A 27,101-nucleotide genomic window follows, 5' to 3' on the forward strand; every position below is an offset into this window, starting at 1 on the left:
TCGGAACCAGTTGAAGTTTGGCCCTGCGGGGTCTCCGTTCTGCGCTCTCACATTACCCCAGCGCACGCTGCTTCCGTCAACAATCGTCCTCGCGAGTGTGCAGCCCCGCCCGCTCTCCGATTGGTGGATCTGGATTCTGCCCTCCTGTGATTGGTGGATTCTGCTGCCCGTCCTCATGTTTTGGAACCAAGAGTTTAGTTGTCACCCTGGTCTCATCCTCCAAGACCAGCATGTAGGAGGGAAGTATCCGCTGCTTTTATCCTCTCTGCAGCCGTGATCGCGGGGTGCATTTATCTTACACAGCTGGGGTAGGAGGACCGCCTGCATGTTATAGCTGCTCCCTGCACACCGGGATGGATCATTTTATATCTATAATAACATATTAACTACGTAGCAGCTGAATGGCTTGTATTGTTTTAATCAATTATCCTACTGATGCATCAATAAAAATGTCTGCGTTTTCTTTGGGGGAGAAGACAGCTGTGGATTGTAACTCCCATAAACCTCAGCAGCTTAAGGGTTGTATTAAAATGTGATTCCATAGTATGACCTCCCGCCCCATTAATAATACTAATGTGGGGGTCTCACTAGATCCCTCGGTTAATAACTCTTAGAGTGTTGTGAAAGCAGTAATTTTGTAACACTGGGTTCCATGTTCGCTGTTAGTCTGTTGTAGATTCTCCCAGTGTTCTATTCTGTTCAGAACAGTGTGGGAAGGTTCTCTCCTCGGTCTAACCACAATGACCATGGCTAATTGAGACTTGCCCTGTAATCTACCAGTCTAATTCTGAAAGATTCATAGTTTGCTGAAGGTTTAATAGTGTGAATTGGGCCCCCCAAAAAGTTTAAATTCACTATGGTGGACATGTCCCTCAAACTAGCCCTGGGCATATGTATAGCCTAATTGGGTAGGGGTTGGGACAGTGTGATCCCACATGAGTCAAACTGCCACAGTATTCATGAATTCTTTTACCATATGAGTAAAGCTTAAGGGTTAAATCAACAGTACCTAACACTTTTTTTTTTTTTTTCTCCACGCACAACAGTCCAGGATTTTGGTATTTGCCAAGTCTGTTCCAGTAGTAAAGTGGCAACTATTGGATTGTGCAAACTGAACTACAGAGTACCCCATTTATGCATTTGATAATTCAGACATTACCTTGAAAATGTCTCTTGGTGCACTGTGTTAGGTGGACTCCATCCACACCAGGAACAAACTCTTAACCTACATACCTATCCAACAGCAGTTCTACTCCTTCCATCAAATGAGTGGAACTGTGCTATAAACCCATCCGATCAGTGCTTTGTTAGTTTTTGCAGAGCTATTTTGTAAATGCTCCATCTGTGGCTTGTCTTTTGTAAGAACTGGGGGATAAAAAACTCTGACCAAGTTCTTTATGTACTGCTCGTATTCTAGCTCTCTACAAAGACTGGGTACTTAAACTATAAGCACCTTAACAAGTTAAAGTAGACATGGTGCTAAGCATAACCTTTTCAAAAGAGTGTATGCGGAGAAAGGAGCACCTTAATGGCCCTCTCCTACAGGAACACCCAGGTGTGTAGATGCTGGTACTAGAATACTGGAGTGAACCCAGTCTCTGTGCCAACACATACCTGCAAGAGGATGTGTCCCTAGACTCCACAGCTGCCTTTTCTAACTTTTTATCAATCTTGCATGAATTAAAACCATATATTTGATTGTTTACTTGTTTATAAAAAAAAAAAAAAACTGGCGTTATAAAGAACAGAAAAATGTGACTTGTCCAAGTGAGCGTGGTCTAATAATGCCAAATTCTGTTCATTAAAATGAGATGTAGGTTTTGAAATAATTTTATTTATTTTTTAATAAGGGTTACTTAAGTGTTCACTAAAGTGAGAAGTGCAGGGAATTTAAAGTGAGAAATTTAAGGACAGAGTCAGGAAACTGAAAGAATTGCTAACTATGTTTCAAGGTCAGTTATTTATTTGACCTTAAATTTGAAATTCACTTTGAATAACCCTGATAATGTAGTGTGGGTTTATGCTTACATAAGTACAATGAGAAACACAGCCTTTATTTTGTCTATGGCTGTGGGAAGCTCCAATGCTTGTCTGTGCCAGAGAGAGCTGCGCACACATGTCCACCCCAGTACTTTCATCTGCCTGTGAGATCTTCTGGATTGCCAAATTTGGCTTGCATAGAATTTGGCGTGCATAATTCCTGACCATATAATGTAAATGCCTGATCAGCTTTCATTAAAAACATTGATACAAATGCCAGTTAACCTATTTAATATCTTCATTTTTATATTTAGGACTGGGATATCCTCTTCATCTAGCCATGAACTTTGATGGCATGGATCCAGCCCTGGTGGAATATGCACCTCCACTTCATCCACCTCCACTCCATCCACCTCCATTACATGCACCCTTGGACCAAGTTCTTGATCCCCACCTAAACCCCAACCTTCTGCAACCTGTAGACCTAGATCCTGATGCAGCCGGACTAGATGGGCTTTCTGTCCAGGATAATGTTGGACTAATGGGTGGCATATACTCTGAGCTCCACACAGCAGTGTCTGAAGTTGGCATTCCACTCTCTGCTGTTAACTTTGATCTGCATGAGGAGTTGCTCTGGGTTGGCAACCATGGAGTAAGTCTGTGTCTTTCTCCACCCATCATTAACTTCTTAATTATGTATTTGAAATTACTAATTTCCTCAATGTAATGTTGCACTAGCAGGACTCAAAATTTTCTCTACCAGCCATTGGTAAGTGCCATTGAGGCCCTGGCTAGTAGCATAGGGCCCTTAAACTTTAAGTCCTGACACTAGTCTATGTAATACTCTTTCCAACCTCTCCAAATCTGCTCCACAAAGCCATCCTATTGACACTATTGATGCAATCATATGCCCATGTTTGTGAAACTTTCAACACCATTTTTATCCATATCAGATAAAGTGTCGATGGTGCTTGGAGTCTGTATTTGCAGTGCTATGTCTATGATCAGTTTCATTAAGTGATCAGCTGACTCTCCGCAAATGTCCAGGAGGCTGGGCGTCTGGCCTCTGCAGCTCTGCAGAAGTCGGATGTCTTAAACATAAGAGTGCAAACCAGGGTACTCTAACATCATAACCACTACAGCAGGCTGCAAGTAACGATGGTTGGAGTAACTCTTAACAATTCCTTGGCAAGTTAAAACATTTGGGGGGAAAAATTAGCAATGTAGCTAAAATACAGTTCTGCAAAATCAATAATTTACAAAGCTGTTTAGTGGTACCTTGAAGTATACACTGGAAGGCCCAACAGTTACCTGTTAGAATTATTTTAACTTTTTCTTTCAATTTTTTTGGTCAGTTGCAGCATTGGCCAATCAAGCTCAACACTCGGCATAAATTGTTTTTATTTTTTCTTAATCTCTGTGTTAAGACTCTTATGGTTTTCTGACTTCACCAATATTACAAGCAGAATAAAGCTTGTGAAATTTGCTTTGTGAATTATTTGACAACTGTTGTGTAATAACCGGATGTAGAAAACTTAAAATATCGTGCAAAAGTTCACTTATTTCAGTAATGCAACGTAAAAGGGAAACTAATATATGAGAGACGTATTACATGCAAAGCAAGATAGTTCAAGCCGTGATTTGTCTTAAGTGCAATGATTATGGTTTACAGCTCATGAAAACCCCAAATCCACAATCTCCGTAAATTAGAATATTACATGCAATCAATAAAACAAGGAGTGTACATACAACAATATCGGACCTCTGAAAAGTGTAAGCATGCATATGGACTCAGTTTGGGCCCCTTTTGCAGAAATTACTGCCTCAATGTGGCGTGGCATAGAAGCTCAGTCTGTGGCACTGCTGAGGTGTCATGGAAGACCAGGATGCTTCAATAGTGGCCTTCAGCTCTTCTGCATTGTTCGGTCTCATGTCTCTCCTCTTTCTCTTGGCAATGCCCCATAGATTCTCTATGGGGTTCAGGTCAGGCGAGTTTGCTGGCCAATCAAGCACAGTAATCCCACGATCATTGAACCAGGCTTTGGTGCTTTTGGCAGTGTGGGCAGGTGTCAAGTCCTGCTGGAAAATGAAGTCTGCATCCCCATAAAGCTAGTCTGCGGAAGGAAGCATGAAGTGCTCCCAAATCTGCTGGTAGACTGCTGCGTTGACCCTGGACTTAATGAAGCACAGTGGACCAACACCAGCAGATGACTTGGCTCCCCAAATCAACACACTGTGGAAACTTCACCCTGGACTTCAAGCATCTTGCAGTGTGTGTGCCTCTCCATTCTTCCTGCAGACTCTGGGTCCTTGGTTTCCAAATGAGATGCAAAAGTTGCTCTCATCAGAAAAGAGGACCACTGAGCAACAGACCAGGTCTATTTTTCTTTAGCCCAGGTAAGTCGCTTCTGAAACCCTTTTGCAGGTGTTATGGCTTACTTAGCTGATTAGAGTGGGACACGGAGCCTAGAATATTGCACCTTTTCACAATATTCTAATTTACTGAGATTGTGGATTTGGGGTTTTCATGAGCTGTAAGCCATAATCATCGCACTTATGACAAATGACGACTTGAACTATCTTGCTTTGCATGTAATGCGTCTCTCGTATTAATTTCCCCTTTTAAGTTACATTACTGATATTTACTTTTGCACAATATTCTAATTTTTCGAGTGTCACCTGTATAATTCAGTCTGAAGCTTTCATGACAATCCATAAAGGCATACGACTTTTTGTGGAAAAACTGTCCTGGGCAATCAGTGGCAATTTGTCACATAAGCAAAATTTCAGCTCTCATGACAGCATTTGTCAAGCTTGAGAACAGTGTATTTTTTTTTTTTGGCAAATGTTAAATTGAAATGCAGGCTTAAAGAATGACTACCTTCAAGTTTTTGTTCTTGACTTTATTATGCATCATTAACCAGGTACCTCCATTATTTAACTTAAAAAAAAAAAAAATTCCGCCTTATTACAGCGCCAGTCAGGTAAGGTCTTCCATGCTTGTTTCCACTACCTGTCTGAAATCCAATCAGATGCATTTCATTCTGGACTGGTTTAGGCAAGTGTGCTGAGGGTGCAAGTAGCCCATGCTTCAAACTGCAGATATCTGTATGTGCAGCGTTTCAAGCAGAAACTCCTAAAAGTGACAATCTCTAAAAGCAGAAGTAGTCATGGTGGTTGGAGTAACCCTTTAAGCTTTTATATAAACTCTGGCATACATTTATTGGTATTTTGTCCTGCAAAAAAGTACAGAAGGTCAAAAATAGAACTCTGGCTTTATAATGGTCTGTCTTGCCCAAAATCCTCTCCATTAAAGCAATTGTAACCTTATGTTCTAATTCTATGTGCTACTGGGGATAACAAGTGCAAAGTAGATGGTGTGAACCGCACTCAATCCCAACGGCCAAGGGTGCTCCGGATCAGGACCAGCAATCCCAGAATTATACACGAAAGAAGAAAGGACCACACGCACTCCAAATTGAAACCGTATGCAGATTTATTAGGAAAAAAAGCTTGGCTCAATTTGGAGTGCCTGTGGTCCTTACTGGGGATAACAAGGTGACAACTATAATTATTTGGGAACTTCATTGTTTCATGGCACATGGTACAAACTGAATTTTCTAATTTGTGGTTGTATTTTGTATCCAAATCTCAAGAAACCTTAAGGGAAACTTCCATATCCATATTAACCTGTCTAACAACCAAACTGTTACAAATTGTGATCAAAATCAAACTTTAGATGAATAGGAAAGTATAGGTTGTAACTTAAAGTACCTTTTTCCTTGTCTAGTCACTGACAGCCAAAGAGGTGTGTTTTTTTTATTTTATTTTTCCCCACTGTTCAAGTAAAATTCCCTGGCTTTGTATAATGTGCATAACTTGACATTTAACATAACAAGTTCTTTGAAAAGGTTGTATGAATGGAGAATTGGGTCAGTAAGGAAAATGTACTAAAGTATCTATTCCTTATGGTAATTGCGTCCTTCTCCTTTACAGGGTCATGCTACCTCATTCTTCAGTCCTACCCTTGAGAGATTTTCCTCCTTCCAAATACATGCCAGCAATGACATCCGACAGATTCAGAGTTTGCAGACAGGGGTCATGTTCCTCACCAAAAACAATCTGAGATGTATGACCCGTGGAGGACTTACCATGTTTGACTACCTGTGAGTAATTAACATTAAAATATCCCTCTCTTCTGCTAAATGTCTGGGGGATATGTGGTGATTTTGTGTTCTAAATTGAATAGACTTCTTATTGAAAAACTTTAAACATTTGGGGTACATAAGGCATGGTGGTTTCTCTGAACTTTACAAGTGTGTTGCAAATCTTACCTGTATGAATAATTTATCCATGTCTGAGTAACTTTGTTTAAATTTTCTTTTCTCATCATAGGATGGACGAAAGTGTGGACAACCACAGCATGCTTCTTACAGAAAATAGTATGCTGCTCATGGGAGGGATGCAAAATTATGTTATTGAGATGGACTTGAGTACTGTGCAGGAAACAAACCGGGTAAAGAATTCATCTAAAATAGAGTTGCGTAAGACCTGCAAGATACAACAAATCTAAATGTAGGCGAATGCTAATCAACTTAATCAATAGCAAAAGCTAAGCGGCTCAACTTGATAGATGGCTGGTGTTCCACTCAAGGCAGCTATAGTTGTGGTATAAATAGACTGTAGTTGTGGGCCTAGTATATAAGATGGTGTGCAAAGTATCTAGTTGCCATACAAGTCTGTTTTTATGATTTCTATGGCTCCTGTTCAGATTGAATGTCTTCCAGTAAATACACTGGATAGGGTTCTTGTAGCGGTTACCAGCCTGATATAAAGGCTTTAAACATCCTTACTTGGCCTGGGTTGGCATTGTCTTAGAAATTTTTGGATCCCTATTGCCTGGGTAAACTTGCAGACATCTTAAATGGAATTGTGACAAGCCATTCCTCAGTCATTTTGCACCCAGTCTCTTCCTATAGAGGACAACTAGTTCCTCTGTGGGGTTCCCCCACCCCTCAACATTATCCCAAATTAAATGTGGATATCTGGCTGTGGCATTTGATGCTCACTTATGTTCTGTTTGAGCTTTGCTCTTCAGGTCTCAACTCTGTAAAGTTTTAATTGTATAGAAGTAAAGGATATACAGTTTAAATAGAACATTGTAATATTGTTCCTCCCCCTTAGCACAATGTACCAGGAAACCTATTAATGCTGTACTCTCATGCATGTGAGGGGGATCCAGCATAACTGCAGTTGCTACAACAGAACACGTCTAGCAATGAGCCAGATTGCTACTGTTATTTGACAAGTTGTTTCTGAAGCTGTTTGCCTATTGTCAAATTTAGGATTGCCCATCAAAGTAGTTCCTAATCTAATGAGATCATTGTTTAGATTGCATTGAAATTCCAATGGCATCCAGTCGGTGATTTCTTAACCATGCCTCTTTACTTGTTACATAATTATTAATGCCTGTATTATCAATTCTAGTATGTCACAGAGGACCCTGGAATTACAGTCATGAGGCAATCCAACCGCTTCTTTTTCTGCGGGTATTCATCAGGAAAGGTACTGGTGGCTAACCTATTAATGTATCATGCATTCTAATTAAGCAATGCTAAAAACAGAATGTTGCTAAATTGTGCTTGCTTGATACTTCATATTATGAAATGTTATGCAGTTTCATTATTGAGCAATGAAATGGATAGTTCTAACAGAGGACAGTTTGAACCCCTATGTTGGCGGGGTTTTTTTTTGCCAATCTATATAGCCATTTAATTTTTTATTTTTTTTTAATTTTAGTTGTCCCTCTGTGATCTGCGTACATTCAACATGGAACACGAATTTGATGTATATTCTGGCAGCTTGTCTGACTTTGATGTTCATGGAAACCTTGTAGTGACCTGTGGCTTCTCCAGTCGCATGAATGTATTGACTTGTGACCGTTTCCTAAAAGTATATGACCTGCGTATGATGCGAGCTATCACTCCTCTTCAGGTCCATGTAGATCCCCTTTTTCTGCGGTTTGTTCCGACATATACCTCACGACTAGCAATCATCTCACAGCAGGGTAAGACTATTCTTTTCCCTCCCTTAACACTTAAGGGTTACTTAAATCCCTTTTGAGAGTGACCTTACCTGTGTAAAATGCAACTACCCCAGCACACCATTACAAACCTCACAAAGTGCAGTGTCATGCAGCAACACTTCACTTACTGACTCCTACCACCATGATAACTTCAAATCACTGAAGTGGTCATGGTGGTTGGAGTAACCGTTCAAGAAGCATCTCAGAAGAGCCCTAACTGTTTATCTCTTTCTACAGGTCAATGTCAGTTCTGTGAACCCACTGGTCTTGCCAGTCCTGCAGACATCTTCCATGTCAGCACAGTGAGCCAAGCAATCATGTCATTTAATGTATCTACTAGCAAGCAGGTGCTTGCATTTGGGGACTCTGATGGCATTGTTCATATTTGGTCGACCACTCCTGAAGCCGTATTCAATGGCTACTCTCGAGCCACAGAATTTGCAATACCCTGCATTGTGGACAACTTGCCACATTTGGATTGGAATCAAGATCTTTTACCGCTTTCCCTTATTCCTGTGCCTCTGACAACTGATTCTCTTCTATCAGACTGGCCTGCTTCTAACTGTACTCCAGCACCTCGGTATTTAGTGGGGGGGAAACATATTTAATTTTAAAGTGTTGATTTATAAACCCTGCAGTAGTAATCTAGATAGGATAATGTTGGTCTCCTGGAAAACTACCCATTTAATTATAATGTAGAACCTCAAGGCAAAGGCTACAGTACGCCTTTTAATAATCAGCGGTGTGTAATTTGTTGAGCAGTGTTAAATGCAAAATGTAAAACTTAATTTTGAGCAGTTGCTATTAACAAAACTCCCATTAATCCTTAATATTCCAAAAAATAAATTCCTGCCATGTTGTGACTTGTTTTTGTTTTTAGACCAGCTCCTCCTGTAGATCCTGAGATCTTGCGCAACATGAAGCAAGTAGGGTTTATTGGTTACTCTCCAAATCCTAGAACAAGACTTCGGAATCAGGTTTGCTTCTGCTACTTCTGGATGAGTGAACACTTTAGGACTGGAAAGTAACTGATTAACAAACTAAACCTGCTTAAGTCAAATCAGTGGCCTGTAATGCCTTGTATGGTAGATGCTTCCTGTAACTGGAATTGCATGTGGATGTCATGCACATGTACAGACTTGTTATCATTTTAGTAATCTGCATCCAAAAGTTCCAACTTCCCTAATCTAAAGCAGGACATGTGACCATTTATATTAATGGCACAAAGACATTAAGACTGTAAGATTTACATATTTTGATGTTCTTGAACAAGCTACGCATGCATTGTTTAATATTCTGTAACTATAATGCACAAACACACTGTAGAAGAGAACCGTGGGTGTATAAAGCATGGAGAAGTTGCTTAACCCCTTAAGGACCAAGCTTCTGGAATAAAAGGGAATCATGACGTGTCACACACGTCATGTGTCCTTAAAGGGTTAAACAATTTTTTTTATTTTTTTTTACACTGAGTAAGAACAATGTTCTTCTTCTAAATGCTTGTAACTTATTCTTTCCCTATTTTCTTCAATGTCTTAAAGGTACCATATCAACTGGACAATGAATATGATTACAGCCAAGTTCCAGAATCTCCAATTGGGCGAGAGGAAGAGCCTCATCTCTACATGGTGGCAAAAAAGTACCGCAAGGTTGTGAATGCTTACTTTTTCAGCAGTCCCCTTTAACATTTACTACTACACCTTATCACATTATATGGGTCTCTGACATTTGCAACTTTGCTTAGCCAAGGCTCTTGGGCTTTTTGTTCTGTTACCTTAAACTTCATTTGGTGCATGGCTGCATATAGAAACACCTGTCCATAGGGCATAGTTGTCTGAACTGTGACACTCACTTGCCTAACTTTTTGGTGTTAATGTGTTTTTTTTGGTTTTTTTTTATTTCCTTTTTTTTATGTAGGTGACCATTAAATATTCAAAACTTGGTCTGGAAGACTTTGACTTTAAACATTACAACAAAACCTTATTTGCTGGCCTGGAGCCTCATATTCCCAACGCCTACTGCAACTGCATGATACAGGTACAGTATGATCTTCAATAAAACCATTGCATAGTAGGTTCTTGACTTACTACTACTAAACTGGCAATTGTGGAAAAACCCATGAACAATTCTATCTTGAATTGATTCACTTTTCTTTGTGGTTTCTGACACTCATGTAATCCTGATGAGCTTCTGTATTGAGGGCCTTTTTAATTGGGCACTAACACTTAGGCTCATATCGATCACAAACCCAACCAGTTACTTGGCTGCATGTACACACCATTGGCATACTGCTACTGTTAATCATACTATAAAGTGTCAGTCAGGTATTCACAGCATAATTATGCAATGGACACATGCCACTTAGAGCTGTCTCACATGTTGCTACTTTGATTTTCTACAGAAATAGTGTAAATTACACTCCCTGTATAGGATTAAAAAAAAAAAACCTCCAGTGGCATGTCTTAATCTTTACATTCCAGGTGACGTACCTGATGGAACCAATCAGATGCCTGCTACAAAACCACTTGTGCCAAAAGGAATTCTGTTTGAGTTGTGAGCTAGGCTTCTTGTTCCATATGCTAGACTTGTCCCGAGGTGACCCTTGCCAAGTAAGTCCATGCTATTTAGTAACTATTCTATTTAAACCTGAAATGTGTAAAATCTTTAACGGAGTCAGAAACTGATAAATCATTACTTCCAAATCTCTCCTGTGTTGGTACATGGGGTCTTCCTTTGATTATGCAACTTTACTCCACATACAATGAGGGGGGAAAATCATTTGATCCCCCTTCTAATTCTGAACATTTGTCTACCGACAATCAGTCTATAATTTTAATGGTAGGTATATTTTAACAGTGAGACAGAATAACAAACTGTGGCGGAACCCACCTCGCCACTGGGCATTGGAGGGGCCTGGCTGCCTGCCTCTTACCCGCTGCCTGCCTCTTACCCGCTGACTATGGCTCCTGGAAAACTGGTGCATTTAAAGATTTATATTTGGGCTTGTTATACTGTATATTGCTGTTGCTGGCCCTTTTAAACTCATCTATGGACAGATTGGGACTTTTGTGACCGACCGCAGGGCCAAAATGCATGGAACTGTTTTCGGATACTTTTCCCCATGCGGTCGGTCAAATCTTTGGAACCCCATATCTCCCGAACTGTTCATCCGAATTACTTTTTCCCCAAGCCTTGGACTTACAACTGGACACGAGTGGCAGGGGGCCATCTGGACAACTACCCCCTGTAAGGACAGCCAGCCGACTATCAGAGCCCCAGACCGACTGGAGATCTGGAGTCTGGATAGTCTAAATGGGAAAGGGGAGAAATGTGGCGGAACCCACCTCGCCACTGGGCATTGGAGGGGCCTGGCTGCCTGCCTCTTATCCGCTGACTATGGCCCCTGGAAAACTGGTACATTTAAAGATTTATATTTGGGCTTGTTATACTGTATATTGCTGTTGCTGGCCCTTTTAAACTCATCTATGGACAGATTGGGACTTTTGGGACTACTGTCCCTTTAAGACGGTGAAGCATATTCAGTATATTGCCTTTCATATTATATATGTATTCATATATGTGTTAAGTTTAACCTGGGTGATTTGTATGCAGCATTCATCTGATTGTTCGGTAGAATCACTCCATTCAGTATATTGAGTGAAACTACCGAACAACCAGACCACCCAGGAATGAGTGTGCCTCCAATTACCGTTTGCAACAATGTTGCAAACAGGTAATTGGCAATCAGTGCAGTGTGGTCTTTGTCCTCTGGGTGGCCGCCATTCGGGAGCCGAACACGTGGCGGCGGCCATCTTAAACTACCGAACAGCGGTGTTTTGCCGTCGAGCGTCTGGAACTAAAATCGGACACTCGACTAGGCAAACACCGCTGAGACCTCCAGACTTCCAGGATTTCGTGGGGAAACTACCGAACGGCCTGCCGTTCGGTAGAAAAACTCACGAACTGGGGTATTCATGCGAATCCCCCTTAGTCTCTATAACACCAGTAATTCGTCTGTTTCATTCACTTGTTTGTGACCGACCGCAGGGCCAAAATGCATGGAACTGATTTCGGATACTTTACCCATGCGGTCGGTCAAATCTTTGGAACCCCATATCTCCCGAACTGTTCATCCGAATGACTTGAATTTTGGATATGTTTCCCCCCTGAATAATGCTGGATTTAAAGGTGTACCCCCTGTTTTTGGGGTACATCCAGAACTTGGCTGGAAAAGTGTACCGGATAATTGGGTTTAATGTTATCTGAGGGGAGGGGATGTGTGGGCTGAACCATGTATGTGATTGGGTATTTTATGCCTCCCCCTGGGTGTGGCCTGTATGTGGATTATTGTAATAAAAGCCAGGCTGGATGAGCCAGTCCAGAGTTCCTGTTTTACCCTCAAAGTGATGTGTCGTCTCATTATTGGGGGAAGGATTTATTGCATGCTGTTCCAGTTGACTGCTAGGAGTACAAGCCTATTCGTATGGTTCCTATTCAATGGTCTACAGCATTCATATGCTTGGGAGAATTTAAAAGGTTTCTCGGATTCGGTGATTGTGGTGTCTGCCAGAGTGCTTGGAGTCCTCAGGAAACACTAGGAGCATCCATTAACTGAGGTACCAAGTCGGGGTGCCAGGCAATCCGTTACACAAACCCATAAACGCATGTCAAAGTTATAATTTGATTTGCATGTCATTGAGTGAAACAAGTATTTGATCCCAATCAGCAAGACTTATGGCTCCCAGGTGTCTTTATTTTTATTTATTTATTACAGGTAACAAGTTGAGATTAGGAGCACTCTTAAAGGGAGTGCTCCTAATCTCAGATTGTTAGCTGTATAAGACACCTGTCCACAGAAGCAATCCGATTCCAAACTCTCCACCATGGCCAAGAGCTATCGAAGGATGTCAGGGACAAGATTGTAGACCTACATGAGCATGGAATAGGCTACAAGACCATCGCCAAGCAGCTTGGTGAGGAGGTGACAACAGTTAGTGCGATTATTCACAAATGGAAGAAACTCAAAATAACTGTCAGTCTCCCTCGGTCTGGTGCCCCATGCAAGATCTCACCTCATGGAGTTTCGATGATCATTAGAATGGTGAGGAATCAGCCCAGAACTACACGGGATGATCTTATTAATGATCTCAAGGAAGCTGGGACCAAATCCACCAAGAAAACAACTGGTAACACACTACGCCGTGAAGGACTGAAATCCTGCAGTGCCCACAAGGTCCCCCTGCTCAAGAAAGCGCATGTACAGACCAGTCTGGAATTTGCAAATTAACATTTGAATGATTCAGAGGAGAATTGGGTGAAAGTGTTGTGGTCAGATGAGACCAAAATTGAGCTCTTTGGCCTCATCTCAACTTGCCATGTTTGGAGAAGGAGGAATGCTGCCGATGACCACCAACACCATCCCCACCTTCAAACATGGACATGGAAATATGCTTTGTTTTTTTCTGCTAAGGGGACAGGACAACTGCACTGCATCAAAGGAATGATGGACGGGGCCATGTACCGTCAAATCTTGGGTGAGAACCCAAGAACTTTCCCTCAGCCAGGGCATTGAAAATGGGTCGTGTCCAGCATGACAATGACCCAAAACACACAGCCAAGGCAAAAGTGGCTCAAGAATAAGCGCATTAAGTTTCTGGAGTGGCATAGCCAGTCTTCAGACCTTAATCCCATAGAAAATCTGTGAAGGGAGCTGAAGGCTCGAGTTGGCAGTCAGCTTCAAACCTTAATGACTTGGAGAGGATCTGCAAAGAGGAGTGGGACAAAATCCCTTCTGAGATGTGTGCAAACCTGGTGGCCAACTACAAGAAACGTCTGACCTCTGTGATTGCCAACAATGGTTTTGCCACCAAGTACTAAATCGAAGTGGTCAAATACTCTTTAATTCATTGACAAATTAAACTTTTTTTTTTTTTTTTGTTCTTTCTCACCGTTAAAATTATAGACTGATCATGTCTTTGTCAGTGGGCAAATGTTCAAAATCAGCAGTGGATCAAATATTTTTTTTCCTCCCTGTATTACATTCACTGGACCTTAATGAATGTTACACCTACAATATCTATGTATAGTTTTTTTCATGGTAAAACACTTCACATACAGACTCGTAGCACCATTACCACTTCCGTGATCTTGAATTGGTAATGTTGCTTGGATTAACCCTTTAACATCATGGTAGAATGTGCCATTACAAAACACCTTAGCAAAAATAGCTGCATTCAATCCTAGCAGCCACCTGGCGCTTCAGAGCAGGACCAGCAATCCCACAGCAATAAAACAAATTCTCCAGGCACTCAAGGTGTTCGAGCCTCAGGCAATTTTAATGGAACAAAAGGAACCGCAACGTTTTGACCTGCTATGAGGTCTTTGTCAAGCTTGAGTGCCTGGAAAATTTCTTGTATTACAAAACACCTTGTCATAAGTTGACTTGACTTGTGAATGTTACCTCATTTGTGTAATCACAGCAAGGGAGACTTATCAAAGTGTATTTTTAGAAAAGTGGTGCAAGGTTGTACAAATGGAGTAATCACAAGTTAAATCGGCCTGCTTTGGATTCTGTGGTGACTGTCCCAGTTCTGGAACTTTGCACCATTCTTTAGAACCAAACAGCTTGATGTTGCTCACCCAACATAGAATAAAATAGAAATTATCAATGCTATGATCAAGTTTCTAACATTTGCTTAAACTGAAAATTATGGATTGTGTAGTTTATTTCTTTAAAGCCAATTAAGCTGCCCTTTGGCCTTGTATTTGTGCACCTCAACTTTGCAAACCATGGTCTGGTATTGTATTGCTCATCTTAGTAAACCAACTTGTGTTCCTCTGGTGAAAAGGGTCAATGCACAAAGCTTTTTATTTTTTCTGGGTGAAAAGTCTGAATAGCAGATTAACAAGTGTGGGCGCAATAGGTATAAAGGTCAATGGACAGAAAGGGGGCTCAACCCTAGATATGGTAACTTCAAAACAGGAGTAGAACAAAAATGCCCTGACAACTTAGTATTGGTCAGTAAGAGAGAACTTGGCTTTCAATAAAGACGTAAAATGATAAAAACACTCCATACAAGAGTTTATACAACTGACTGGTCGAAAAATTAAACGGTGAGGTGGGGGAATATACAATGCCAATATAAATTCCTAGACAAAGTCTTCTAAATGTAGCGCTTCAAGGGCAGGTAGTTTGATCAGGCTAACACAGCCTGAGATGCTGCACCATCAGTGAGCAACAAAATATCAGATGCTACATACAGAACCTCTATGGCTGTCAGAGTATCTTGAAACACGATGGTCCTGGCAATAAATGGATCTGTAAAGCTTTCCCTGGAGGATCAGCTAATAAGTACATGTGTTGCCAACCTGCAGGAAAGTGCTGATGGGGCCCAGTCCACTAAATGGTTATCTAGTTATGAGATCTAAAGGTGGTGATCAAATGACAAACTGAAATATTTGGTCTAAATTACATACATGTTGGCAGAATTCATCTAGTAATCTAGCTGCTTAGTAAAATGTCTGTGTGCTTTCTGCACAACCACGGTTAAAGTAAAATCTAACTGATCTTAAAGCAGCTAGGATTAATAAAGGCTCTATACATGTGCCAGAGAAATTAATCTACCACTGTCTCAAACTTCCAATTGGAGCAAAATACCGATTGACATCCAGATAAAGGAATCACTGGCTAGAGGACAGAGCTGAGCCTCGACATACATTTCATCAGTCAGGCAGCTTTTCTGAATAGGATTTAAATCAATTTAGAATGTCTTCTGATATTCTACCAGTGTTTATCGTTTCCTACTAAAACAATTAACAATCTTACACTTTTTCAAATATTTAAGAAAAAATAAATACTTTTTTTTTTTTTTTTTTTTGCCCTAAGGCCAGTAACTTCTTGAGGGCTTTCCGAACGATCCCAGAAGCAGCAGCCCTTGGGTTGATCCTGGCTGATTCTGATGAGGCAACTGGAAAAACAAATATAGGTCGTCTGATTCAGAGCTGGTGCCGTTTTCTCTTCACCCAGCTCCATCAAGAAACACAGGAGCTGGAGGGGCCACAAGCTTATCGTGGTGCTGGGAGCAGCAGGTACATGCTTACACATAGGTTTCCATAAAATGGTATGTACAGGACTGTTGCACTTCCACTCTCCTTAGATCCGGGTTTAATAACTTAATATTGTTTGGCATTTTAACTCTACAGCTATCTTCTGCCTAAACGAACATGCTAACTGTGTTTTTTTGTGTTTTTTAGCTCTTTTACATCAACAGGAGGTTCTGTGATTGGTCAGCTATTTGGATGTGAAGTGGAAAACTGCAGCATGTGCCGATGTGGAACAGACACCGTGCGTGTAGCCACAACTCTGCTTTTCACTCTGTCCTACCCAGATATCAAAAGTGGTGCGTAACTCCTTAACATGTGAACATTGAAACTTGTTGGACTAAGGGGGGTTTAATGTTCTTGACCAGTGATGACTAACCTGTCATCACAGATGTGTAGCAGATCTCTTTAACGCTGGCCACTGAAAGTCAAGTTGAACATACTGGGATGATAAAGTCAATACTTTTGCCAGTATAAATGTTTCCCTTTTTAAAAAAATTCTGTACTAGTAACTGGCAGAGGATTGTGATCACAGTATTTTAACAGCTGGCTAAAGGATCCCATTGCTGCTTGTAACATGTCAGTGTTTCTTAATTTCTTTGGCAACAGTGGCTGGATCAGGTGTATCCTCCCAGGGCCAATGGAAATGCCCACAAGAGAGAAGCAGGGTTCTTTATTTGTGAATTGCTAACATTCAATCTAGTGAATAATCTTGCAAAGTAAATGTCACATTCCAGACCACAATGTCGCCTGCTTTATCAGGAATGTGCGATTTTTAGTTTTATCAACTTTGCATTTCTGACAATTCACTTTTAGTAAATAACCAATCTTTCTTCCTCCATGCAGTGCATTCATAATCACTGTATTTTCATGTGGTTGTGTTTTTTTTTTTTTGGTATTTAAAGGACCACTATAGTGCCAGGAAAACATACTCGTTTTCCTGGCACTATAGTGCCCAGAGGATGCCCCCACCCTCAGGGTCCCCCTCCTGCCGGGCTCTGGAGAGAGGAAGGGGTTAAAATCTTACCTTTCTCCAGCACCAGGCGGGAGCTTTCTTCTTCCTCCTCTTCTCCTCCTCTCCTCCTTCCTAGCGACGTCATCGGCTGAATGGGCGCGCGGCTCCTGCGCATTCAGCCAGTTCATAGGAAAGCATTGACAATGCTTTCCTATGGACGCTGGCGTCTTCACACTGTGATTTTCACAGTGAAAAGCACGCAAGCGGCTGTCAATGAGACAACCACTGGAGGCTGGATTAACCCTCAGTGTAAACATAGCAGTTTCTCTGAAACTTTTATGTTTATAAAAAAGGGTTTACCCTAGCTGGACCAGGCACCCAGACCACTTCATTAAGCTGAAGTGGTCTGGGTGCCTATAGTGGTCCTTTAAAGGGACGCTATAGTCAACTGAACTACAGCATGCGCGGTAGTGCGCTCAGGACTTCATAGGGCGGCATGAATGCCGCCCTATGAAGTATGTGCAGCAAAGCCGCGCATGCACACAAGGGAGCAATGACTCTTCCAAATGGAAGCATCTGATTGCTCCCTGCTCACGCCCGCCTATTTCGTCATTTTGACGAAATAGGGGGCGCAGCTTCACAAGGCTCCCGGCCCTGGAACCAGGTGAGTAAAAAGGGCTGCCTGGAGAGTCCCTTTAAATGGATGGCAAAGTTAAGTAGCGTTTGGATCCCTGTCAGTCTTCAAGAACATAAAGAGAACACTGTCACAAACTCACCCTACTTCAAGAGTGTGCGTGACATAGGTGTGGTGGTAAAAGTTCACAATTTGTCTGCGCTAGATCAGATATAAATCCACCTTAACACCACCCACACTTGGGTATGATTACCGCTATTTATATAGCGCCAGCATATTCATTCTGTAGCGCTTTACAATATTATCAAAGGGGGAGATTTAACAAATAAGACCATTACAAAAACTTACAGTAACAATAGATTGAAGAGGGCCCTTCCCAAAGGAGCTTAGTCTATAGGATGTGGGGCAAAAAAACAACAGGTCAGGAGGTAGCAATCAAACAAGGTGGAGTGAAGCAGAGCTGGAGGAGAGAATGGAGTACTGCCCTTTAGGAGAGCGCAAGGGACTGGTATGTGAGGTAGAGGTTACTCTGGGAGGCCATAAGCTTTCCTAAAGAGATGGATTTGAGGCACTTTTTAAATGATTGAAGACTAGGGAGAGCTTGATCGTCATTTATAGGCTATTGCTTAGGAAGGGAGCCACCTGTGAGAAGTCCTGCAAGCGTGAGTTGGCTGTACGGGTGTGAGCAGCAGAGCGGAGATACCGATAAGGGGCATACCTGCAGATCAGTAAAGCGATATAGGAGGAGGCTAGAATTGGTCAGTGCTTTATAAGTGTGGATTAGTACCTTGAATTGACTCCTATAAGATACAGGAAGCCAATGTAAGGAGTGACAGAGGGGAGGGGAGTGGTGTGATGGCAATATAAATATTACCATTTTAACACTGCCACCACGAAGACAATTTGTAAATGGGGTACCTTGGTCCCCCAGGTAACTTAATAATAAAAAAACACCAAATACAACTTGGCACAATATTTAAGCAATTGCAAAAAAAATTAGTTTATTTCATGTAATATGATTCTTTACCAGACAAAGGCAGAACTTAATAAAGGAATATTTATTATGAGCGAAAAGTCAATTCATGCAAAAATATAGATGACAATCAAATTAGTTACATCAACAGCTAAAACAAAAGGGATAAAATGTCCTAATTACTTACTCCTTAGGTTTTCAAAGTAAAGCTTCTGGCAAGGAAGATGACTTGCTCAAAATTAGATTGTGGCCCCAAGCAAGTACAATACACACTTCAGTATCATTGGATATAGCTTGTGGATTACTAAGCCTCACCCAGAGGTGGAGATTAGGCGTAACTATAAGTGTCTACCCCCTTGTGACCAGCATCAATCCAAATGGACGCATTTGGTTCTATCTCCTCTTATGTACTTGCCACAGAAATAATTGCACCTATGAATGTACAATTTTCCATTCCATAGATATGTCATCCTCCATACTTGTGACCCAATATAGCAGACATCACAAGCCCTTTCTCTATGGTTACGTTACGCAAATCCTGTTTGGGCTTGATTAGAAGATTGTGCTTGTCCCATTCTAAATATAATAAAATAAGGCTTAATTATTAATCTGTGGGTAAGTATTAATGTTTCTTTTGGGTATGATACTGGAACACAAGGCTACTGGCCATTAACATATCAAAGAGGGAATCTAGACATATGGCAAATTAGAGTTTATATTAAAACCAGACTTCCATGCCACTTATGTGACTTCTCACACCTTAAAGAGTAGCTTTGTTGGGGTCCCAGCTTCAAAGAGTAATTTAGGCTGTAAACCTTCTGCCATCCCATACAATCAAATTAACCCCTTTTGGAATTTACAATACCACCTCTACCAAGCAGCGACTTCATCTATGCACTACACAGATTACAATATTCCATAGTGCAACGATGAATTATGCACCCTTGCCATGACAAACACTGTTAGGAATCTCCACTTATCTTTAATGAAACTCTCCCTAGAAATGTATTGACAATCTCTGAACCGTCTCCCTGCTAGACATTGCGGAGTCATTCTGCATAACTTATTGGACAGCTTATTTTCTATTGCGGCTACTTCAGAAACTGTTTGATTTCACTGTAGATTGTTTTGTATTCAATATTTGTGCAAGGTTGGCTCCCTGTCCTCCAATAAAGAAACTGAAGTGTGTTTTTCTTTCTTCCCGCTTTAGATAAACCTCCTCAGAACTATGAGTTTGTGGAGGTATTGAGAAGAAGCATTTGCTCAGAGCAGAATACCCAGGCCTGGTGTGACAACTGTGAGAAATTCCAGCCTTCTGTAAGTCCTGGAATGGTTTGCTGCACAATTGGTAATCTAATCAACAAATGTAACTTGTCAATATGACACTTCACACATTGTTGATTAGCCCTCTCAGGACTGGTCACTTGACAGGGAATTGCACACGTTTTGTTTAAAATAACCATACTGGAATTTGCATATTTGACCTAAACTTTATTTGCCCATGAAATCCGCTACACTGGTGCTAGAGTGCAATGTGATACGTGTATTCCATGGTCTTTGCCCTCTATTACATTTCTGGTCTAAGGGCAGAATTTAGGTTGCTAAACTGCTTTCAGTTTGTGATTAAACTAAATCTGTATGTTCAATTACAACATGCTACAGACTGTTTTGTAGCCATTGCTATACTTTGGATCCGAGTAGATCAGCCATCCTGGGTCTGCCTTTTGAATAATGAACATTCTAGGTATTACTCTTTTCTAGGACCTAAAAATAGCTTCTTGTTAACAGGTTCAGACCCGGAATATTCGCCGTCTTCCTGATGTGCTGGTTATAAACTGCGAAGTGAATAGTTCTAAGGAGGAAGAGTTCTGGAAAGCACAAGCTGAGGTAAGTGTTGGCTAAAACTGTATATTGGTTGTCCAAATTGTGCTTAATCTATCAAACTTTCTCTAAAAGATTTTTAATCTGCAAAGTACCTTGTGAATGATTTTCTTGAGTAGACCATGTAAGATTTGGAACGGTTTCCACACTTCTCTGCCGGTTTGCTAGTTGTGATTTAAAACCAAAGAAAATAGTAACTTGCACACTATCTCAAATCTCTGCATCTTTACATAACTGGAGGTTTTTAATATGACACTAATGGCCGTTGGATTGTAAGCTCACCTGCGACATCAAGGCAATCTAATTGCCATTGGAGTGATTCCTCCAGTTATTTAAATAAACAGAGGGATTTAGGATAGTGCACAAGTAACTCTCTTCTCGTTTGTATTGTATGTATTGGGGCTAATGTGTACTTTCATCATTGCTGCTGGCCCGGAGTAGTGGGAGTCGGAGTGCAGGACTTATTTTTGTATTTGTATCTACTTTGGTAGTTGTAATGACTAACATATTGGGTTAAGCAGATGGTTAATCAGACTGAAACATGAAACCCAGACCACTTCATAGTGATGAAGTGGTCTGGGTGCCTATAGTGTCACTCTTTAAAACGTGTCATCTCTGCAAAGTTCTATCAAGAATGCAATATATTGTTATAACTTGGTAAGTTTCTGACCAGGTCAAAATCTGTATAGTAAATTGTGACCAAACCATTGTACCAGAGACTTAAAGTATGTTGGTCTAATCTCAAATGAATCCTCATGGTGCTCCAGCTGATGGAAGCATGAGGCACGAAAAAAAAGATCCTTAATTTTTAAGTTTGTAAATGTTGCTGTTAAACTGTGGAAAATGTCAACAGGGTTATAATCTGCCATCTTGTAAGCGGTGCTTGTATAGTTTGCAATATCGTGGGGTTTTGTTTAGCAGTTATGGCAACGAAGACATTAACTATACTTGTTGAATATATGTATTGCATAGAAGCACTTTATTGTTGCATATAGTAGTTCTGCACTTTTAGCTTTTTACCATAGTTGGCTAAGCCATCATATTGCAGCATCCGGTCTTATACCAGAAATTGAAATAGTTTACCCCCACCACACACCATTTTTGTAAGTGCATTGAAAGGAATTAAAACAGTGTGCAAAAAATTTGTAGTCTTCGATTGATAGTTGTTCGATGTATTGGCTATTTGCTTATTCTAGATTATTGTGGTGTTGCAAATTGTGCTAATTGAAACTTATTTTTTTTTTTTTTCCTTCTCCCCTTTCTAGTATGCCTTCAAGAAAGCGCTGGGAAATATAAAACTGTTTTCCCCACCTCCTCCCCCCAAGGAGCCAGTCTTTGGACAATGGTACATTATTTGTAAAGTTTTTTTTACTGCATTGATTTACTTTCTTTCAAAGGAAATCCAATGAAAACCTGGAATGATCAATTTTGTTATCTTTATGTTCTTGTTAGGGGTGAGTACAGTTCAGAGACGTGTGAGCCTTATGCACCTTCGGTTGAAGAACTGCGCAATGTATGGGTACCTTATTCTCTCAAGATGAAGCTTTCCAAAGACAAAAAGCTTGAGGTTTTGAACTGCTCGGAGACTGAGGAGGTAAAGCGTAGCAAATCTGCTTACTTTATTTCAAGATTGATTTCTCACAAATCAAAGTATAGCCTTGCACTTGAGTTCCACAAGCAAGATTTCACTGACCTACCACATATGTTTACTCTTTAATGGCAACATTTTTAAATCTCCATATCACTTCATTCTTCTCCATAGGTCTTCAATAGTTAAAAAAAAAAAAATGCTAGTCCTACAGCATATAAAGTCTACAGTTCTTGATGAATGTGTGTTTACATCCACCATGTAGGCAATATTTCAGGATTGGACCTCTGGGTCTCTATCTAGTTTCCTTACCAATTCTTCTGCAAAGCAGAACTGTAACTGCTGTAACCCCCCCCCCCCCCACAAACGCTGTAGCGGTTTAGAAGTAATATCTATACTGCAAGGTTGTCAGACTGATCCAACAGTCTATGGGCTAATGTACATTCAAGTTATAACTAGACTTGGAGCATTTATATAGTGTCTTTGTTAATATGGTTGTATTAAGGTGGTCTCTTATTTTGAATACAAAGGCAACAGATGAAGACACAAATGTGTATGACCTTACAGCAACTGTTGTTCATATCCTGGATCAACGCACAGGTGGTAGTCTGGTGGCCCATATAAAAGTGGGAGAGACCTACCACCAAAGAAAGGAGGTGAGGTGATCTTTTTCTAAACTGGAATTTTTAAGCACTAAAGATCTTTATATATAATTTTTTTTTTTTTTTATTTATTTCACTTCTGCTCTGAATTATCTTTTCTAGGGTGTTACGCACCAGCAGTGGTACCTTTTCAACGATTTTCTTATAGAGCCTGTTGATAAGGTAAGCAATTCCACTTGTATAATCTATAGCAATTGAATATTTGGGGTGTGGGGGTTAGTCCACAAAACATACAAAGGGGCTCTTGGTCAAATGACCGCATTAATGGATTCAAAATGCTAAAATTTTTATATGCTTGCCTTGAAAGACGCAGCATGAACGGTTTAGTGGGTCCATTTGCAGATCGATTCCTCCCACATGCCAGAGCATCTCATTCTGGTCTGTTTGAATTGATGCTGGTTGGGGGTTTATGGAATAAGATTAAACTTGTATGTAGAACTTACTTTTGAAGCTTGTTTCGTTATGTAAATTCTCAAGGATTTGCAGACAAGTTGGGCAGTGCTTGGCTTGTCCTATTGATACTCTATGAAGAACCACCAGTCGCACTGACACATAGAAATAATTGCCTGTGTGGGAAGATGGAAGAATAGCTTCCTCCTATTTGAGAAGTATTGCAAGAGCGTGAGGCAGGGGACCCCCATGTACCATAAACTATGCAAGGAATGGAAACCAAACTCCAACTCTTGATCTGTTCAGTGTTCCAACAGAGTGCATTTAATTCACTCATTCCACTTATCTCTGGACACTGTCCTTTCCGTTTAAAAACACTGAAGCCTCTCAAATGTCAAAGCCTTGCTGTGTGTATAACCTCTTGCTCTATAGTATCCTAGACATTGGAACTGTAACACATTCTACTTTGTTTGTGTTTTGTTTTTAAACTTGCATCCATATCTATAATAAATGTTGCAGAATTTACTTATTAATATGGGCTATAACTTTCTCTTTCCGGGAAGTGTGAGGCGGTGCAGTTTGACATGGCATGGAAAGTTCCTGCAATCTTATTCTATTCCAAAAGAAATGTGAATGTAAAGTACAACTTGTCAAGTAAGTGGTTTAATGTGAAACTTTTTATGGCTGACTTATTTTTAATTAGCGCCCTTTGAATGTTTGGGGGGGGTTCGCCTTAGTGGACTGACACTTTGACTTCCTAATCTTATTTCATTTGCAGTCAAGAACCCAATAGAAGCTAATGTATTGTTGGCAGAAGCATCCTTGGCCAGGAAACAGCGGAAGTGCCATGCAACTTTCATTCCTCTTTTACGAAGCGAAATGCCACAAACAGGGGAGCTGGTCGGACTTGATGCAGAATTTGTTACACTCAATCAGGTGCCAACTATATGTATAGATAAAAGTGAAAAAAATTAAGTGCAACTTTTGAATTTAGAATGGTTTGTACCACAATCCCTTTGAGGGGGGAGGGAGTGAACCCCAACAGCTAACTTCAACTATCATGCTTAATTTAGGAGGAGGCTGAGCTTCGCAGTGATGGTACAAAGTCCACCATAAAACCAAGCCAGATGTCTGTGGCCCGTATTACATGTGTGAGGGGGCAAGGACCCAATGAGGGAGTACCATTCATTGATGACTACATCTCTACACAGGAACAGGTGACCTGCTGCTTTATCTCAAAAGATCTGTTTTACCTGACTGTGAATTTTGATTCCAAAATGTAGGCCATGATTTGTCAAATACTAATGTAATGCGATTGGGAATGTTCTGTAGAGTATGAAATTCATATCCTCTTTTTTTATTTTCCCTTTCCAGGTTGTGGATTACCTTACTCAATACTCTGGTATTAAACCAGGTGACCTAGATGCCAAGATCTCATCTAAGCATTTGACAACCCTTAAATCCACATACCTAAAGCTAAGGTTTCTCATTGATGTGGGAGTAAAGTTTGTTGGTCATGGGTTGCAGAAAGACTTTCGTGTGATAAACCTCATGGTAGGATTATATATAATCTACCTCTTTCCATGCCAAATATGTAGATGGGTCAGTGAAAGTCTGATCACATTTTTCCTTCCCCTATCAGGTGCCAAAAGATCAGGTGATTGACACTGTATACTTGTTCCACATTCCCCGCAAAAGGATGATCTCTCTTCGTTATTTAGCTTGGTACTTTCTTGGTAAGCTTCAAATTTTATCCTTTTTAGGTTAACAAAAGATCAATTGACTACTTCAAACTTTATAGAAATTGAAACATTATGAATTTTATTTCGGCTGCAATCTGTAGGAATAACAAGTCGGGCAATAAAATACAATGTATTCAGGTTATCAGTCTTAATGTACAGAAATAGACTGAATTCTCACTGGATAATTTCTACAGATCTGAAAATCCAAGGGGAGACACATGACAGTATAGAAGATGCTCGGTCAGCTTTGCAGCTTTATCGCAAGTACCTGGAGTTGAGCCGGAATGGGACCGAACCTGAGAATTTCCGCAAGGTGCTGAAAGGACTCTATGAGAAGGGTCGTAAGATGGACTGGAAAGTTCCAGAGCCAGAGAACCAAAACAGCCCAAAAAGTAAAGTCAACTCAATGCTTCTTGACCCTGATCTTAGTGGGGACATCTCATTTTAACTCGCCATTGATCTACTCTTTAACCTGCAGATATTCAACTTCCCTTTATTGCCTTTTTTTTTTTTTTTTTTTTTAAACGTTGCCTGATATGTTCTCGTTTCTTTTTACCTGCAGGCCAGTAAAGGGAGATTGTTTAATTTTTTTTTTTTCTGTTCAAATGTCATACTACAGAATTCCCTTTGTATTTTCCAGCTAGTAGTTAAACTTACTGGTCCATTTTGAAATCCTGTGATCTGTATCTCTCTAGTTCACACCAATGTAAATCAAAACTCTAATTGAATGCAGTCTGACTATATGGGAGCATGAACACAGGTTTATTTTCATAAAAGTGAGAATTCAAAGTGACTGCTCAGATTTAAATTAGAAATTGAAACTTGGAGAATTTTACCAGTTTTCTATCATGGCATTAAATTTTGAAATTTCCATTGAATTCTCACTTTAGTGGGTAATCTTGTGTTTAGCCAGGGAGCTACTTGATGACTTCCCCTTTTGTACTAGGAATGTTTCCTTTTAATACTTTGTTTTAAGGTCCATAAAATACTGCCCTGTTACATTCAAGCACAAAGATCACAAGCTGTGGAAAAATTACTTGGAATCCACTGGTGCAGTAAACTGACCCTTCACGTATCACAAGCAGTTAGAAACCTAAAGTCCAGATTTCATAAATATTCCAAATGGACAAAACTGATCCTGTATCAATCCAGCCGGCAATGGAGATCACTAATCTGAAATTAAACAATGTAGTACCTTAGACCTGAAAATAAAGTATACTGGTGTTGCTCAGTGGGGGCTGCTTCTGATTCTTTTTAATAAAAAATTGCACACAATACATATATTAAGGAACAGTACTTGATAAGTATCAACAGGTCATCCCCCATTTTTGACTTGCTCACGTTTTCTAGTGGAGACATATATTTTTGAGTAACAGCAGCATACTGGTTATTTCAGCTTGTTAAAGGGTACTACATACAGTAAGTTGTGTTTTGTTTTGTTTTTTTGTGGGTTTTTTTGTGGAATCTCCGTCTAGAATCGTGTACACACCCAACATATTCTGCCCTTCCCTCAAAGCAACTTGTGTTTTTTGCTTAATTTTTTTTTTTTTTAACTTTCTCTTTTCTATCTTCACACTTTGATCTCACCTTTACTTTTAACACTGAACTTTGTATTTCTGGTATAACTTTCTCCTCCCAAGATTATGACCAGTTCTTAAACTCTTACAATGATAAATAAACATGGTGCCTATGTCGAAATGTCTAACTTATCTCCACTTCTCTTTTTATTCACAGATGCGCCAGTGTATTCAGCTATGGTGGGACTCTAATTTTATTTTAATTATTATTTTTTTTAATGATAGTGGAAACTATTTTCCATTTTTATTGCTTTTTTTATTTGTAATGAATTGTGATTTCACAAGTCCAAAGCCGTTCTGTGAACGCAGACATCACATTTTAATAAACAAAGCTGCAACTGGCTATCTGTGTCTTAATTCTACATTTTGTGTGGACTTTCTGGATCAACCTAAATCTGAGCTTCATATTATGGCTTAAGATGCATATAACTTGAAATCCATAGGTAGGTGCTGAAACTCTAATTTGGTTAGGATATGAAGTGAATACAATAAACTCCAGTCACCAGCAAGTTTTCATTGGCAGATCGTTTCCTG

General features: G+C 40.3%; 1 protein-coding gene across 1 annotated transcript; it reads left to right on the forward strand.

Moving 5' to 3' along the window:
* On the forward strand, nt 1-26,910 carry PAN2 (poly(A) specific ribonuclease subunit PAN2). Its single transcript, XM_063426695.1, has 26 exons — nt 1-308; nt 2,295-2,632; nt 5,977-6,146; nt 6,376-6,496; nt 7,468-7,545; nt 7,780-8,047; nt 8,303-8,645; nt 8,946-9,042; nt 9,607-9,714; nt 9,983-10,102; nt 10,546-10,674; nt 15,951-16,153; nt 16,319-16,464; nt 19,938-20,044; nt 20,516-20,614; nt 21,874-21,953; nt 22,061-22,202; nt 22,727-22,852; nt 22,961-23,020; nt 23,812-23,902; nt 24,027-24,184; nt 24,322-24,465; nt 24,623-24,802; nt 24,891-24,984; nt 25,185-25,382; nt 26,725-26,910. The coding sequence occupies exons 2-26, from the start codon at nt 2,321-2,323 to the stop codon at nt 26,757-26,759; spliced, it is 3,609 nt and encodes a 1,202-aa protein (XP_063282765.1). The 5' UTR covers nt 1-308; nt 2,295-2,320; the 3' UTR covers nt 26,760-26,910.
* The last annotated feature ends 191 nt before the right edge of the window (nt 26,911-27,101 follow it).

Source organism: Pelobates fuscus, chromosome 1, assembly GCF_036172605.1.
Source record: "Pelobates fuscus isolate aPelFus1 chromosome 1, aPelFus1.pri, whole genome shotgun sequence".
In the NCBI taxonomy this organism is placed as follows: Eukaryota; Metazoa; Chordata; class Amphibia; order Anura; family Pelobatidae; genus Pelobates; species Pelobates fuscus.

Excerpts from the sequence above, each read along its gene's own strand:
- PAN2 (XM_063426695.1), top strand. The coding sequence starts at position 2,321 with ATGAACTTTGATGGCATGGATCCAGCCCTGGTGGAATATGCACCTCCA. Across the intron at positions 6,147-6,375 it reads CTTACCATGTTTGACTACCT|GATGGACGAAAGTGTGGACA; the intron begins GTGAGTAATTAA and ends TTCTCATCATAG. Across the intron at positions 16,465-19,937 it reads CTACCCAGATATCAAAAGTG|ATAAACCTCCTCAGAACTAT; the intron begins GTGCGTAACTCC and ends TTCCCGCTTTAG.